Raw genomic sequence first — 17,680 nt, 5'->3', positions numbered from 1 at the left:
CTCAAAGATACCGTCTCGGGATCGTCTTCCTCGTTGTTGTCGTCCTCGCTTTAATTTTTTTTTTTTAATTCTTCCCTTCTTGGTCTTCCTCACTTCCTCTTTCTCTCCTCTTCATCTTCTTCTTCCTGAATTTCTTCTTCTTCTTCCCTGTTTTTGTGCTTCATCTAACGGGCTTCCTAATTAATCTTGACTGTATTGGCACAGTGCCCTTTGGTCCCTGCAGTGTAAAAACTTGTGGCTCTCTAAAAATCGTATACGCAGTGCGCTCACCATAGTTGCCAAATGGGGAACGACGCATTTAACTCTGAATGCATTTAGCGATGCCCTTCCGGACAGGTCCCTAGAGATGCGGGGAGCACACAGGTGCCGAGGCGAGGGCTGGCGTAATAACGTACTGGTCTTGACCTCCTACTTCCTCCACACGTGACGCACATACGAAGACATAAGCGGATTTTCTCTTCCCCCCCCCCCCCACACATGAACACCATCAACAGACAGTTTCTGTAATTCGTTAAAGTTTATGGATGTTTCGTTTGCAACAGCCTAGCAACGAAGTATTAATTTTCATTCACCTGCTCCCTAGGCAGGAATTCGTTTAGTTGTTGCTAGATTGGACTAGCCTCAGACAAGCTTTGTGGTTGTTAAGGGCAACTTTTTGCAAACAAAACATGAATGAAATCTGAATACAATACAGAACCGGTCTATTCAATAGACTTACAATAATATGATACAATGCAATACATTTGCATAGCGCTCTTACGAACTATTTAGTTGTTTCACAGAGCTTTACATCACATCGTATGTAGCACAACTGTTAAACATACACTTTGTATCTATTTAATCTTTTATAAGTAATCATTTAAGCCCGATACCCAAAACCATTTCAAATCTAAAACCAAAAACAACTTGTCAAAATCAATACACATTCCATAAACACATAGACTGTATCAAAAAGACAAAGGAAACAGGAACAAAATCGATTAAGTGTTAAATTCACCCAAAAATACACACAAGAATCAACCAAGCATAATCAACTTTTTATAGAAATAGAAGGAAAAAAAATCTTGCCTAACGAACCCTGACAAGTTACAATGCATATATATTTGCTTGTTTGGTTTAATGACGCTAGTGTTGAATTCTTCATCATCATCATCATCACATATTTGCACTAATGAACTGCAACACCCACACACATTGACTGATTTGTCATTTCCATTATACTCGTATCTCGACACTGCTACTGTAGGTCTAAAGCAACATCACATGAACTGTCTGTCATCTTTGGAGTCCTTTTGCAATTCATTGTACGCAAATGAACTTTGCTCAAACGATAACCTATTTTTATTTATGCAAATAATTCGTTTACATAGAGACAATACGGAGCTAAACTGCTGATATCAAGATTACTATCGCAGCCGTAGTGATCAACCGGGGCAATCATTTTGTCTGAATAGGACCCTAAACATTGCCGTGTCGGTCAGATTTCCATACAACCTCAAACTTGAAATTTTAAAACGGCAATGAAGAACTGTAAAGAATCTAGAGAAAATCAGATAATCGACCGAATTCACTTTTTAAACGGGAAGAAATTCGCGCGAGCAGATAGTCTACGTCTCTCCACTATCAGACTGTGTTCGTCCCACAGCCATCAAAACTTTTTTTTTTATATCCGTGAGGCTCTCATCTGATTCTTTGATAGGTTTTTGATCTGTATAAGAAAATACACACACACACACATACACACACTCTCCCCCAAAAAGAAGATGAATTGAGAGGTGGTTACTTACCCACTTTACGGATGCCCCACGTGGATGGGATGGCCACCGATCCAGTCCCCATCCCGCCAGGCCGCTGCGTAACAGGTGCCTTGGCATCGTGCTGATCCTACTGCCGGGGTCCGCTATCTATTTACCAGGTATAAATCCAATTCGATTTGGGAGATGGGTACGTGTATAACAGCGGACAGGTCCCGCGGAGAAATATAGGGGCTCCCACAACCTTCCCTGGCCGCTTCCGAGGTCCTTTCTTTTTTTCGTCAAAGGGATGGTTCGTGGGTATCTTATAGCTGACAAACTGCTGCTTCACCGGAATCAGTAGATCATTCATTCACAAGAGTATGTAGTCTGGAATGCACGAGGCACAATCCACGCATACTCGATGTAGTACTAGTATTCCATTAGTCACAGGAGCATACGTGTTGATTTGCCCAGCTAGCATAACCTTGGCATTCTAACCTACGCGTAGTTTGGGTCATACACACCAAGAAATCTGCACCGTAGAGAGAGGTATCCCAAGATTAATCCGAAATCTGTATCACTTCAACTGATATTCCGATGAAAATAAATCACGGGCTTGCACCCGTCTCGACGTCGTTCACAAATGGATTCTTGATATTCATTTTTTACTCCAATACAGTTTGTCTAATTCAGACCTGAAATCATAATATTCCGCTGGTGGTGCGAGGCGATTGCTTTATGACACATCTATAGTAATGTGATCCAGGTGGTAACTCCACTATTTGCTCGGCATGAGGGTTTCAACGCTCACCAACACACTTTGTACTTTGAACAATCCGTGCATATGTGTGCTTGTTGCCCCATCCGACAACTGTTGCGCTGTACGTGTTCTTGTTCCTTTCTTGTTCCTCTTTTTCCTTCCTGCTTTTGTTTTCTTTTCTTTTTCAAATATGTTTTTCGTTCTGTACTTTTAAAGGAAACGTGCTTCTTTTCTTGCAGCTGTCTGCTAAGTTTGCTAGCTTCATTACCTCGACGGAACCGGGTAATTTCCCGCCCCTCTGTCGCAAGCTAAAGCCTCGGGGTTGAGTCACCTCGTGCGCTGGTCCTCAAAGAAGAGATAGTATCCAAGGATCCAAGGACTTACGGAGACCAACATCTCATCTGCTTCCCATGTAAGAAGGGCTGTGACACTTTTTGGCGAATCTTACCATTTCGAATTGCAAAGAGTTGACGAAAGAGAGAGGGGCAGTGAGAGGAGTACAACGCATGCAGCTCAGTAATGGTCCGGGCGTTTGGGATGTAGGCCGATTACCGAAAGGCGAGTGTGTTTCTCAGATTGCCGTGATCTCTCGGATTGCCCGGCATGTGTTCACTGGAGCGCGATGTATGTGTATACGCTAAATAATTATCAATAAACGCGCCATTGGTAAACCCGCATATTTGCACGCTGGCTAAAAGCAGACTCGGCAGACTTTTGAAAAGAAAATCGCGGCGTTGAACGTCAATGCTGGATGCGGGCCATTGTTAATAGCGGAGACCGAATCCCCCCTCCGTCGTTTGTTTGCCTACACAACACGGCGGAGCGAAAAAGAGAAATCAACTGAGCTAAAAATAGATTCATAATAATTCGGCAATCGCCATTCACGCTCTACTGTTCCCCATATCGGCGATCCAAAACGCGTGGATAAAAGGGGGTCCCATCAGCCCTCAGTTTCCTGCTGTATGTTTTTGTTGTTCGAAGTTTTCCTCCTCTCCTCACAAAAGTCGGTCAGTGCCAGTTCAGCTCCACGGAACGTCGCAGCAAAGCGTGGACAATGGGAGTGAGTCACTTCGTTGACCCCATACCATCTGTGTCCAAGGATGACCACCGCACTGCCCAAATGTGACCTTGAGTGCCCTTAGCTGACCCCCGTGTCCTCAAACAAGGTCCCGGACGCGGGTGAAGGTTACGCGTCCGTTGCTCCGCTGCTTTTTTTTTCTCTCTCCCCTCTACTTTTTTCATTCAGTGATTCTGGACACTGTAAGCGACGCGTGGTCCGTCCACTCGGGTCACTGCGGGTTTAGTGTTTGTTTCTCTCGCTCTCTCCCGCGCTCTCTGGCAGAGCTTGTGAAATCGAGTTCTCCCCTGACTACTCCCCATCACCAATCAGCAGCTAATTGACCCAGCTATGCCACCACGTGGAAATCACCACCGCACCAAGCGAGAATTTAAAGAGTGAGAGGATGCGCTTCTTCAGTCAGACGGGGGTGCACCATACCGTAACAGTTCCCTCGCACCATTATCACCCAACCAAGAGCGCTGGGTAACACGATAAAGCAAATATGGGGCGATCTCAGCGTCGGGTTGAAAATGAGAAAGGAGGGGGGAAGGAGTTTGGGGAGGGTGGCAAAAAAGAGGGGACAAAGTCGGTAGAGGAAAAAGCAAGTGTCAGTTTTGCGTCAGATAGCACAGATGTCCAAGCCAGAGCAGCTATAAAGTAACGATTACCTCTCGTTTCTCCACGCTCCGGATGGTACACCCAATGCCGTTCCAATACCCGGGTGTTACTGGTGCTCCGATGGTGGGCGGGGCTTTAGTTCGTCCTCGAGGGAAAGAGCGAGAGGAGGAGAGAGAGGGTGCGCCGAATCCAGATGGAAACAGAAAACAAACACATGTCAGCTGGCAGTAAACGAGCTCTTCTTATCACGTGGTGCACAGTCACGGTAAGTCGAGACTGTTGTGCTAGTTGTCGCGAGTGGCGCTGTTCACAGTCTGAAACACGTCTTGTTGCTTGGCCCGAAGGAAGAAAGGAGGGCTTTCCACGTCATCCGCGAGTCTGTTGGGATTGGGAGAGAAGAGGCGAGAGTCATTGAGATGGACATAAATATCTTCTCATACATGTACATTATCGTCACTCTTCTTGTAGAATCATTTTCTTTCCTATTTTGTGGGTATTACGATCATCTTCAAGATGACTGTGCCGAAGATAATTAAATCATAATCGTGAGTGGTAAGATCAATGGCTATGAATTGAGGTGATGGTGATGATGATGATGAAAATAATATCAAGGTCTTCTTTATGTCTCATGTCTCTTTCTTTGCTTATTGACACTCAAAGCACACAGATGATCCCATTTTGTGTGTGTGTGTGTGTGTGTGTGTGTGTGTGTGTGTGTGTGTGTGTGTGTGTGTGTGTAAAGAGGCGTCCGATATAATCATTTGACTGATTTAAAAATTCAAAGGGAATACGAAGTCTGGAATTCCTAGTACACTGTAGTAGTCAATAGAAGTGAGCTGTTATAAAGAAGCCTGACAACAAAAAATAAATTGAACAAAAAAGAACATACAACACGAATATTTTGTAGATTCGACGCTGTCCAATGCAAAATGATTGATCATTCCATGTATTTATCGGAAACTTTAAACACAAACAGTGAGAAAGCCACCTATGGGAGAATCATTATGTACGGTTTCAGAAGTTTATATGCCTTCAACTGTTAGAGAAACCCGGCAGGTTCAATTTAGAAAACACTCACAACAATATTTCCAGTGCTACAGTACTAAACTCAAATACAGATAGAGTTTCGAATATCGAGGCATTCTTAGATTTTTCTTGACTAGATCTTTTATGGCCTGCTTGAAACCAAACACTTTTGATTTTCAGTACTTGACAAATACATGATTTCTTAATGATTCGCCAAATCACCCTGCTCAGATCAAATTTGTTCGACTTTCCTCATAGAATAGGTATTGCAATGCGTATTGCTCACTATCAGATTAAACGTATTCTATATATTTTGTGACTTCGACTAGGCGCTAGTTATTTTATAAACGTTCATAATTTGCTCCAGGATACTGAACTATCAAATACCAACCCAGCAACCCTAGATATTAGAGCGCCATGAATGTCATCTCGATCGATCGATCGATCGATCGATTCCTTTCATCCACGTGGGCATCCTGGAGTTACTTCATTAATGTATTGATTTACATATATGCATATTCACGAAAAAATGCTAGTAAAGAAAAAATTAGAAGTGCTTCGACATCTCTCATCTAGTCGTTCAAGCATCATTCGGGAATGACTCCCAAAGGGCATTTCTTTTTCTTTCTTTCTTTTTTCGAGGAGGGAGGGGTGGTTAAATAATGTTTGTCTGTATACTTTATGGCAATGAAAGAGGGAATTTTAGTAATCCAACCTTATAAAGAGTCAGGAAGTGATTAACTATTAATTAACAATAAATATTATTATGTATTATGATGTATGTTCTATATTATGAACTATAAATGCATGTAAATCAAAAGCTTTGTCGCAGAGTGTTAATGCATTAATACGAACTGCATTGCTGTTGGGTGCTCTTGTTTTTCCCCTTAATTTTAAAGTTCCCTTATCGTTGATGTAGAAAGTGCAGTACCATGAGAGTACTTTCTTCTTCTTCTTCTTCTTCTTCTTCTTCTTCTTCTTCTTCTCCTCCTTTTTTCGGGGGGGGGGGGGTTGGGGGATATCTTAAATAGTCCCAGCTGCAAAATATTTCTACTGGTAACGCCGTTGCCAATGCGCACTGATATTCCGATCAATGCGATAAGATGATCCATACTAACGCCACTGGAAATTTTCGGTATCGAATTATAGGACATCAGACCACACAATCACGCAGAATTGGATCTTGTTACACAAAAAGCTGCTGGCAAAAAGGACAAAAAGGGGACAAGATAATATCAATGGAGTTAAGAAATTTGTTGAAAAGTGCTGAGAGTGCGGAGATTCAAGAAAATGTAATAAAAGGGAAAAAAATCACAGTCGGCAGCTTTCATGCTTAAGAGTAAATGGGACAAGCGGATATCCGTATAGCGGAAACTCAGTAGCCCCAAGAAAGTAGCTGAGATAAAACTCCAGCTCAATGATCCAGTTTATACAAGCTTGTTCCATTGTTTCACTTCCCTAAAACAGAGTCAGTAACAACAACAGCAACAACAACAACAACACCATCAACAAATGAGGTTATATTAGACACTAGGCCAACTTGTTGTCTTTTTGAGGGAAGGCGTCCCTCATGATATGACCAAAATCACATCTTTTTCGCGCTTATCACATGAGTAGACTGAAATCAGAATAGAGCGATGAAGCTTCCGCTAGGTATTGTGCTAGAAAAGGTCAATGTATATCAACTTGACCTTTATTACTTCTTTCCTTCCATCCTTGTCCTTCTGATCTAATGACTCTCTGCCGCTAGAGGGCGGAAATACATGATTTTCATAAAATACAACTGTGGCATCTTAATTTTGGTTACAACCTTGAATTATATACAAGGAGAATGCGATCACGTTTATGATCAGTTCTCTGGGTGAAACTGGGTGAAATAAGATTGAAAGTGAATATAAAAGTATTCTCTTTTGGAGGAAGGGGAGGATGGGGTTTCAAAATCCTTTAGTAATATAAGTAGGCCGTACAAAAGTTTTCTTTTCTTTGTCTTTCTGTTGAAAAAAAATACAGAAAGATGTTGAGTGAGACGGAAGAAGGGCTCTGAGTCAAACGAGTAAAATAAGTTGTAATCTCCGCTTGCCAATGTCACAGGCGATCCGTTCCGGCCAGTAGATAAGTTCCGCCGGAACGAATCGACGGAATTTGGCCAGTATATCGGATCCCCCGGATCCAATCGGCGGGATTTTTGTCTCACCGCCGATACGATCCCCCACCGCCGATTCGATCCGGGTCTCTACCATACAATGTATACAAAGTGGTAATGGGGAAACACCACTTCAGTAAAATGTACTCTTCCAGTCTCCCTCCACAACCAATGAACTTCTCCAAATCTCTCTGACCAGCCAGTCGAACAAAGTTGCCAATTTGAGACCCGGACTGTACAAAGCGATTCCTATTTTTATTCTCCCAATACTAATCTCATGGTGGCCATGATACATTACATGTACGTACCCGGTACCGATATGACGTTGGTCATGCCAACCTCTCTCTGATTTGAATCGTCTTGAACAGATCGAATGAGTTACAATATTGTCGGGATGTTCGGCATGCTTCATATTAACTACTGTACTACAAGGAGCTTCATATTAAATCCACGTATGAGCTCATAGTCCACCTTCATTTTTATGTATTTTCAGTGCTCAGAATCTAATCAGTTAGTATACAAATAATGACTGCTATGAGGGGCACAGTTAAAATTATGGGCCCAAGGTGATGTGAAAACCGTAACTATGCCCGAAGCGAAGCTGAGGGCATGGTTACGGTTTTCACATCACCGAGGGCCTACATAATTTTAACTGTACCCCGAATATCAAGCAGTCATTATTTGTTTTATATACCGAAAATATAGATTCCGAAATATAGATACCGAAATATAGATTATAGTCTCTTTTACAGCACTCGTAATCAATGCTGATCGACAGCGCGGCGGTCGTGTCATTGGTGCGTACAGTGATGTGTACAGTGTACGTTACGTGTACTACGGGGATGCGATTGTCTACAAACCAGTCCGCTATAGTATACAAATAATGACTGCTATGAGGGGCACAGTTAAAATCATGGGCCCGAGGTGATGTGAAAACCGTAACTATGCCCGAAGCGAAGCTGAGGGCATGGTTACGTTTTTCACATCACCGAGGGCCTACATAATTTTAACTGTACCCCGAATATCAAGCAGTCATTATTTGTTTTATATACCGAAAATACAGATTCCGAAATATAGATACCGAAAATATAGATTCTAGTCTCTTTTACAGCACTCGTAATCAATGCTGATCGACAGCGCGGCGGTCGTATCATTGGTGCGTACAGTGATGTGTTCAGTGTACGTTACGTGTACTACGGGGTCGCGACTGTCTCTAAAACCTATTTACTAACTGTGCCCGGGCCCCGGTCACAGTAACTCAAAAAGAGGGCACAGTTATTTTCATGACTCCCCTTTTAACCAATCAGATGAGAAGATTCTGGAAATGAGGTATATAATCTCTTTTACAGCACGCTGATTGAATGCGCGGCGGTCGTATCATTGGTGCGTACATTATGAGCGATCTACGTGTACGGGGTCGCGACTGTCTCTAAAACCTATTTACTAACTGCGCCCGGGCCCCGGTGGCAGTAACTCAAAAATAGGGCACAGTTATTTTCATGACACCCCTTTTAACCAATCAGATGAGAGGATTCTAGAAATGAGGTACATAATACGATATAACGACCAATATAATCGCCAACGTCTATACATGCATTTTTTTAAAATCATTTTTTAAATCAGTTGTAACAACTTCAAATGACGGGGTGAATTTTGTTTTTGTGTGTACAGTTGTCTTTGTTCTTTTTTGTGTCCGTGTGTATGTGCATATGAATGTGTGTGTTTGTGTGTGGGAGGTGGTCTATCTCTTCTGAGTTATTAATGTCTTACACAGAGATACAGTAACTTCAAACAGGCAAGGTATTCTAAACGGATACTATAGTTTTAGTTGAGATGGGCGATTGAAAATTTAACGTTTTGCAAGATAGTTAGAAAGCACATATTAGGCAAAGAGTATTAGTTTTAACCTGGACATTTCCGGTAACAAGCTGATTTTTTTTTTTCAGGATAGCTCCAAGAATGAGTCTAGAATAACAAACTTAAAGTCCTCATAAATCCTCTTTGAGCGTTTTCTGCAATCCAAGATGGCGTCCAAAATGGCCCCCATTTTGTAAAATTCTTATAACTGTTCAACCAGGTAGCCCAAATACAAAATTTAAATGTCTAAATATATGTTTTGAAGCATGAAGAACTCAATGAAATTGTTGAAGCACGCAAGTGCCACAATCCAAGATGGAGTCCAAAATGGCAGCCATTTCCTCTTTTTTTTTTTGCGCATAACTTTGCAAGTAGATTTCACCTGTGCACACTTCAGATGTCGAAATATACCTTTTGAGTCACTTATTAGTGCAGTTTAATGTTTCCAGGTAAGCGTCCCTGGTCAGTGACGGGGCATTAATCTGCACATTACTTGAATATGAGACCGTTCTGAAGCAAATAATTTTCACACAACAGTAGATATATAATGTACTCTTAAATGAATCTCACAAGGATTGGAACAATCATCCCTTCGCATTCCCACTGATCGGTTACTAGCCATCCCCTTTAAGTCTATTTTGACCTAATGCTCTTGGACTATATGAAATATTAGAGAGCCATGTACGATTCTAAGAGAAATTCAAAGTACATTATATAAAATCTGTTTGGACTGAAAAAAAAAATACATGTGTAGTGGGCTGATAAGGTGGGTCCATCCTTTAGTTAGGGCCTCTTTGTTTATGGATATATTAGCAAGTTGAAGCAAATCTGTATCAAATGAACTCTGAATTCCTAAAAGAATTGAATGCTCTTTTATATTGCAATGTTCTTATAATTTATTTGTTGATTGTTTGTTTAGCTGGAAACCTGAACCCCTATCTCAGTCAATACTGTACCATCCATTTAATCTTTAATGACTTCCATTTTCATGATAGTGACTGCGGCTCCAAAACAGATCTTCTGTGTAAAGAAAGTAGAGCGCATGCAAAATATGGGGTATCAAAAACTCAGGTTAAATTTTGACTTCTAATATTACCCTAACTTGAATATCCAAACAGTGCTTTCACCTGTGTCCAAAATATGGTGTTCCACAAAAAAAGTTACATTTTCTCTTTGTACACATTAAATTTCAAACATACACGTATATACAATTTTTTTAATGGAAAATACATATTACATGCACATGTAAAAAAATGAGAAGCCAATAGTGGCAATGGGATAGACAGAAATTAAAAAAGATAAGAAAAAAAAAAAACAGCTAGTAAACTACCTGTAAAATGAATTGACAGGAAACAGACAGAAATATGGTTTAATGTACCCCAAAATGGAAACTATATATTAAAATAAAAAGTAAAAAGGGTAAAAGCTGTGGGCTAACGGAAAAAAAAACATAGAATCAAGAATAAAAAATAGATAAGAGATTGAGAGTGCGAAGGAGAAAAATAAGGAGAAAAGAATACAAAGGAAAATATTATTTATTTCGAGTTATAACAGCTTTTAATCCACATGTATAGCTCCATTTTAGTCCCCTGCATACACATTAACAATTTGTTTGCAGACTAGGCAACATTTTTTTTTTCTAAGTACAGCTGTACAATCATTTCTCATCAGAACAAAGCTCACTGAAAAAGCCTGTTTATCCACGCTGTATCCTACCAGCAAAACCTCCCTCTCTCTTCCTTACCACTTAAGCAGTCTCTTATAAATGTATAACTACAGTATTATCATGTTCTTTCGTTGAACTATTCTTTGAAGTTTTATCTAAATAAAGGCTAATCGCATCATACTGTCTGTGCAACAGCTCCAAATGATCGACTCGTACGTATGTGTGCATGCAATTTAGCTAATACATTGTACAGTAATGTATTTCTTCGCGCCACTTGTTCGAGCGCAATTTAAGTACGAGGCTATGATATCATTCAGTTAAAAGGACATTATCAGAACGTAAACATAGGTTTGTCATTAATATTATTTAAGAAATTAAGAAATAGCTTGCTAATTGTTTTTGTTTTTTGTTTTTTAATAGAATAGGCATCCATGATAAGCAGATATTGTTTTGTTTTTAATGAGGCCTACTCGCACAACCCGGATAGGATCGGCGGTTACGGAACGTTTCTGCGTACTGCCTATTGTGCGGTATATTCGTTCCGGCAGAACTAATCGACTGGATTCGGCCAGTATATCGGTTCTCCCGGATCCCGGAACGGATCGCCTGTGACACCGGCTCAGAAGTAACATCTCCGGCGAAGTGGAGACATACTGCTTCCTTTTGTTCGTTAAATCCTACCTGCCGGCTGTTCCGCAGTGCATGCATGCGAGTTCTGCAGTCACTATGTGCATGTGTGTGTGCGCGTGTGTGTAAAAAAGAACAGGGGACCGTTTCATGAAACTTTTTGTCAGTGATTTACACTGACAACTGTTAAAAGCTACTGAAATCCTTGCCTCTGATTGGCTGATAGCAAATTTGTCGGTGAAAACCTCCGACGAACTCGTTGATGAAACACCCCCCAGGACAGGTCAGGGTCCTATAGGACAATATAATCATGTCATTAGCCCCGCTATTGAGCTACAATTATACAGCAAGTAAACTTTGCTGCCCCCTTTCGAATAAAGCCGAGCATACATTTATTGTGTACGTTAATGTCATGTACTGGTTTGTGTGAGATGTCATGATTGATAAATGATTGCGTCATCTTCTAGATACATAATTTCACAAAATGTCTTCTCATTACATTCTAGATCTTGGATAATTTTATAATAATATTTAATATTATAATATTTGATATAATATTTTCTTTCCTTCTACATTTCTTACTACCTAATGTAACAAATCCAACTCTACGAATGAGCGCCGATTCATTGATAATGTGCGTCATACACGGCATACACAAAATGAAAAGAAGCAATTGACAAGTTTAATTGCTTAACGATTTGACTACATTCTTGTTAATTTGAGATATTTGTGATTAAAGCTGGTAAGAAAAGAAATATGTTGTGGGATTTTTTTTTAAATCATAACTTCAAGAATACTCCTCGTTAAGCAACTATAAGGTATCACCGAATGGTTCTATTTCGCCGTATCTGACGACCGATTTACTTAAAAATGTTGTTGTTGGATTTTTTTTTTTTTTTTTTTTTTGGGGGGGGGGGGGGGTTAATGGCGCTTTTCACTTTTGAGATCAAATTCCTCAATATCATCTTCAATATTCGTTAAAAACATGTTAACCTTTCAAATTTCATCATTTTATTCTCGTGTTTCCTACTATGATGAAATGTCTGCATACCATTTCATGTTTCACTACATTCGTCAAAATCAATTTTGAAAGTAGTGCGGAAGTACACGTTTACATAATTCTGTAATGAAATCACTTTGGACATACTGTGGCGTGGAGTTTCGGCTTGACTTCAATTTTGGGCCGTGCAATACGATCACTCGCTCCGTCACTCCACTGCAAATTCTACTGACAGTTGGAAAGTGAGTCGGAAAATAATATAAGGACTACAGTCTAGAAAAAGAGAGATGATAGAGACAGACAGACAGACAGACAGACAGACAGACAGACGGACAAAGCAGACAGACAACCGGAATCCGGGTCCATTGCAAACCATCATCATCAACCTTTCAAGCTAGGTCGTATAATAGAGAATCATACCAATGCATACCCAAAGCCTTATTCGCAACAGGACTCTGGCGTGAGAAAAGAACACAAACGAAATGTATGGAGCAACCGTGGGAGATGGTCAATCGCAATGGGGAAAGAGAGAAAGATAGAAAGAATACACTTAACGAGAGAGAAGTGTATGAGCAAAATAAAAAAAAACATGAAAAAGTCGAAGAAAAATATGATGATGATGGTGATGATGGTGATGATGATGGTGATGATGATGATGATGGTGATGATGGTGATGATGATGGTGATGATGATGATGATGATGGTGATGATAAAGGTGATGATGGTGATGATGATGAAGATGATGAACAAGGAGAAGAAGAAGAAGAAGAAGAAGAAGAAGAAGAAGGAGGAGGAGGAGGAGAATTGAGGGAGAGAGAGGCGTGATGGAGAAAAAGGATGTGAGTAAAAGATAGAAAAGAGAAAGAGAAGATAGAGATAAAATTGAGAAACATGGCAACTATCGACATCTCGCTATTTTTCCGGCGACACCTCAACGAAGGAGACACGGATGACATCCAACCGGGAATTTTTGTAAACAGGACTGAATTAATGTATTCGGGATCACGTTGTAACTACCTGGATCACTGAGAATAGCGTAGTGGGAGGGACAAAAACGCTGGGGGGGTGGAGGGAGGAGGAGCGCGCTCATTATTTACATCATGGTCGTCCATCATTTTCATTCAACCTGCAAAGCCTTGTAGGTACCAGTACATGCAAGGGGAGAAAACGCTGAATCCAAGGGTCGGATATGGAGGGAAGGAGGGTGGGGGACATCTGATATTATGAGTGATGGTATCGGAGTTTGGGTTTTTTTTTTTTTTCCTTCTTCTTCTTCTTTTTTAAAAGACCAAAGATGTTCTCTCTCATTATTGGTACGACAAGGCCACTGTACTTTCTTTAAAAATGTCGAAAAATATACAAATTTAGCCAATCCCTTGCGACAGTCATGCACTGCACAGACATCGGAAACCGGGTTGTCAATATCGATACGTTCCCTATCGTAGAGATCTTAAGTACAAACGGGTCTGTCTTTCTCTCCTCCTTCTTCTTCTACTTCTTACTCTCCTTTCTTTCTTTCTCTCTCTCTTTCTTTCTTTCTTTCTTCTTCCTCTTCTTCTTCTTTTTCTTCTCCTCCTTCTCCTTCTTCTTCCTACTTCGTATTAGCAAGTTGACCAGTGAATTGGTGAAAGACACTAGAGAAGAGTGCACATGATTATCAAGACTGAGGTGAGTGTGGTCTTGGATATAAGGGAAATGTTGGAATAAGTTTGCTTTAGGGGGAGATGTTTCTTCTTCTCCTCCTTCTTCTTCTTCTCTTTTTTCTTCTTCTTTTTCTTCGTCTTCTTTTCTAAGTGTGTGACGTTCACCATAGCAACGTCTGAAAATGCGCACGAAATAAGAACACTTTTCATCACCATATTGAAATCATGAAATTATTATCACATATACGTAACACAAACCTTGTGTCATGAATATCGGTAGAAACTTTAAACGCTTGCCGTTTCAATCACATGTCATTTAAAATATTTGACACCGAACATCGATATTGAGAATCCTTCCGGACAACAAGAACAAACGTCTAGATGATTATGTTGTTTTATATTGTCATGTCCGTGGGTGTATTATAAATTAATTGTGTTGGCGTGTGGGTGTGGTAATAGAAGATTAAACAGGAAATAACTGACAATTCGTGTCATTCAGACCTGAAAAAAGGTTAACGTAAGACTTCAAACAATTCCATCCTTCAATGTTACTTTGTTGAACTTTCCTGTCATCATGTCTAAAGCTGTATCCGTTTCCTCTCTTCAGTCCCTTAAAATAGTGAAAAGCTGACGATTTGAAAAAAAGCCAAAAAAAATATACAAAAGTGTTTCATTTACAATCCCATATTCAGACAACGTACGGCACTGACCAAAGAAAACAAAATGATTGTAATGATAATGATAAATAATGACAATGCAATTATCGTTATAATTTTTATTTTTGTCTGCTTAATCACAAGATATCTCTTGGAGATCAATATCCCATCAAAAATTCCATCCTGAAACCTTAGACTTCTAATACTTTTCTTTCTATAAGCTTAATGGACTGTTTGCCCTGGGTCGGACACACCCACATCGTCCAAGTAACGGCATACAATGTAGCTACTTTGGTGTGGTTCTAAGTGATTCGACTACAGCAGGCAGGGACCACCTTCGTTCTCATATTCCACATGCAATGACAGACAGTGAAGTTCTCTGGTCAGGTCCTGGTATACTTTTCTTTCTTTTCCTTCTCCTTCTCGGCTACTCTGCTGTCTCCCGGTACCGCGACATCGACGATCTTGCACATCGTCAGAGCCCTATCAACGATGATGATATTCGGACGCCTATGCTGGAAGGCATTGTCAGTTTGGACATCGAAATACCACAGGATTCTTCACTTGGTCATTTTTGGAAACTTTCTATGGTTCGTTCCCAGTGAACGACTTGTGCCAGCTTGTTTTGTCTTTTGTACTCTTTTTGCTCAAGTCTACAGCCACAATCATGCGATATGCATCCCAGCTAGATGTCATGTACTTGTGTCATTTTACTTTGTTATTTTTGATGTACTTTTTTTATTGAGAAGTATGAAAATAACGTTGAAATAAAATGAAATGAATATGTTGCACTGTCTCGTCTCTTTCTCGGCATGTCCTGTATGCGGCATCCACATCTCTCTTCTGTACCTTGGCTTTTAGAGCATTCGTTGACAGTGCTTGCTCTTGGGCAGCGATGATCAATCGGTCCATCTCCTTCAGTTCTCCTTTCTTCAGCCCTAACTTCGTCTACTGCTACTACATCTTCCTCTTTTTCTTGCTTGCTTGCTTCCTTGTGCTTGTAGTCTTTCTGATCTTTCAGAACTTGTAAGAAGCCATAACTGTACCATTACTGCTGATCTTTTCTGTATCTCTGACAAGTATCTGACGAACTGTCTTTTCTCTCCTTTTTCTGCTCGTTTCTGGGCTATGAATTCCAGGAAATCAATGGCGCTATCCTTTCCAAATTCGACATTCACAGCTTGAAGGAATATTTCATCACGCTGCTATAATGTAAGCGTTACTTTCTCCATCACACAATCGGATGCGCTCATTAGTTCTCGGCCTCCCTCTTTCCTTGGCAGGTACAACCTCGATCGACATCACGTTTCCGTATATCGAGAGCATTTCCTTGTCTTTCGATCCACAGCAGCCAGCTCCGCTTTCGTCCATTCCACCACTCCTCTTTTGCACCCCAAGACTGCTACCGCCTAGGTGTTTAGAGCTGTGATCACACGGCCAACATTTAGACTTCATTAGTACCCTTTTCACTCTTGAGAAGCGCTCCTTCGTCACACACTCTTTGATCTCAATTGTTCCACAAATCATCAGATTCCAATAAGCCAGTTCGGCTTATTTTCGGAGGTATGTGTAATTCTCTCCTTCCTCCAAACTCTGTCACTTGTCTGTAGATTTCTTCCATTGGGAAACAAGGTTCCTTCCCTCTTTCCTTCACTCTTCACTTGTCTCCCTCTCTTCATAACCAAGGTAGCGCACTTGTTGATGCCGAAGTCCATTTCTATGTCTTTGCTGACCAGAGCGGTTTGAACTAGTGCGTCACAATGCTTCCCATCTTTATCACACAGCTTCAGGTCATCCATGAACAGAAGGTGGTTTCGAAAATCATGATTTCCTCCGAGGTCGTAACCGCCCGAGACTTTCCGTATGACGAAGAATTAACGTGACAGGGAGTACCCTCGAAAGATTCCTCGTTGTATTCTCACTTGACCAAGATCTTTGTCATTCGAAGTGAGGGTTTTGTACGGCCACGCCTGATGATGATGATGATGATGATGATGATGATGATGATGATGACGATGATGATGATGATGTTTATTATCGTCGTCATCACTTCAATACTATCATTGGCATTTCAGGTTGTTGATCTAATGTCGGTCAAACTTCATTCACGGGGTGTATTCGTCTCACCTGTGTCGTGGTTCCGCAGATCTCTCCCTTTAAAATTGCGCTCTCAACGCAGACGTAATCTGGCATGGCCTTATGACTCGGCGATGAAATTGAGACATCAGCGTAGCAATGTTCCACAGGGGATGACGGCGTTGGAGTAAACTCAGTCTTGATTAAATATCGAAAGTTACCCATTAGCTATATTCTGGCGTGGATTGCACGCCAAATCCTGCCGTCTATTGTTGCTCATTTCCCCTGTTATTGGATATTGGGTCGGATAATGATGCTGATGTATAGAACGCTGATGGGTGCCAAGGTGCCCTACTCATCTGTTCAGAACACACGTGCTCTCCGCTGGGCAATGATTTGACTTTTCGCTGGTTCTTCTCTCCAAGAGTAAAGTCAGTCTCTAGCAATCTCTGCGAAACTGATATTGCTGATTATACGGGTAAGTCATTGAGTCCCATAAAGATATCAAAGTACATTAATTTCAAGTCTTATACGAATGAAAATAAATAGCTATGACCTGTCCGAATGATTCACATAATTACAGAATACATATAAACAATATCTGTCTTTCCCGAATAGGATTATTCAAACCATTCCTTACCGTGGAAATTTTCCTTTCATGTAAGATTTGAAGTATTTCGTCACAAAAGAATGCAAATCTTAGTCACAATCAAATGTGCAATTCGTAAATTCATGTTTAGTGCTTGTGATTTCCAGTATAAAAGTAACGACAGTGTGTTAAAATGATTTTGCATTGCAGTCATCATGTCTCT

General features: G+C 40.7%; 1 protein-coding gene across 1 annotated transcript in view; it reads right to left on the bottom strand.

The window, feature by feature from the left end:
• LOC139730156 (uncharacterized) overlaps positions 1 to 2,957 on the bottom strand; it is a 201,767-nt gene extending 198,810 nt beyond the window's left edge. Inside the window, exon 1 of the mRNA XM_071641056.1 lies at positions 1,788 to 2,957. Within this exon, the coding sequence (XP_071497157.1) occupies positions 1,788 to 1,874 (87 nt within the window). The 5' untranslated portion in view covers positions 1,875 to 2,957. The remainder of the gene's footprint in view (positions 1 to 1,787) is intronic.
• Between the last annotated feature and the right edge of the window lie 14,723 nt (positions 2,958 to 17,680).

This window comes from Diadema antillarum, unplaced genomic scaffold (genome assembly GCF_040938485.1).
Source record: "Diadema antillarum isolate AM-2024a unplaced genomic scaffold, OU_Dant_1.0 seq00000293_RagTag, whole genome shotgun sequence".
Taxonomy (NCBI): domain Eukaryota; kingdom Metazoa; phylum Echinodermata; class Echinoidea; order Diadematoida; family Diadematidae; genus Diadema; species Diadema antillarum.
This window is presented reverse-complemented; position numbering and strand designations above follow the sequence as displayed.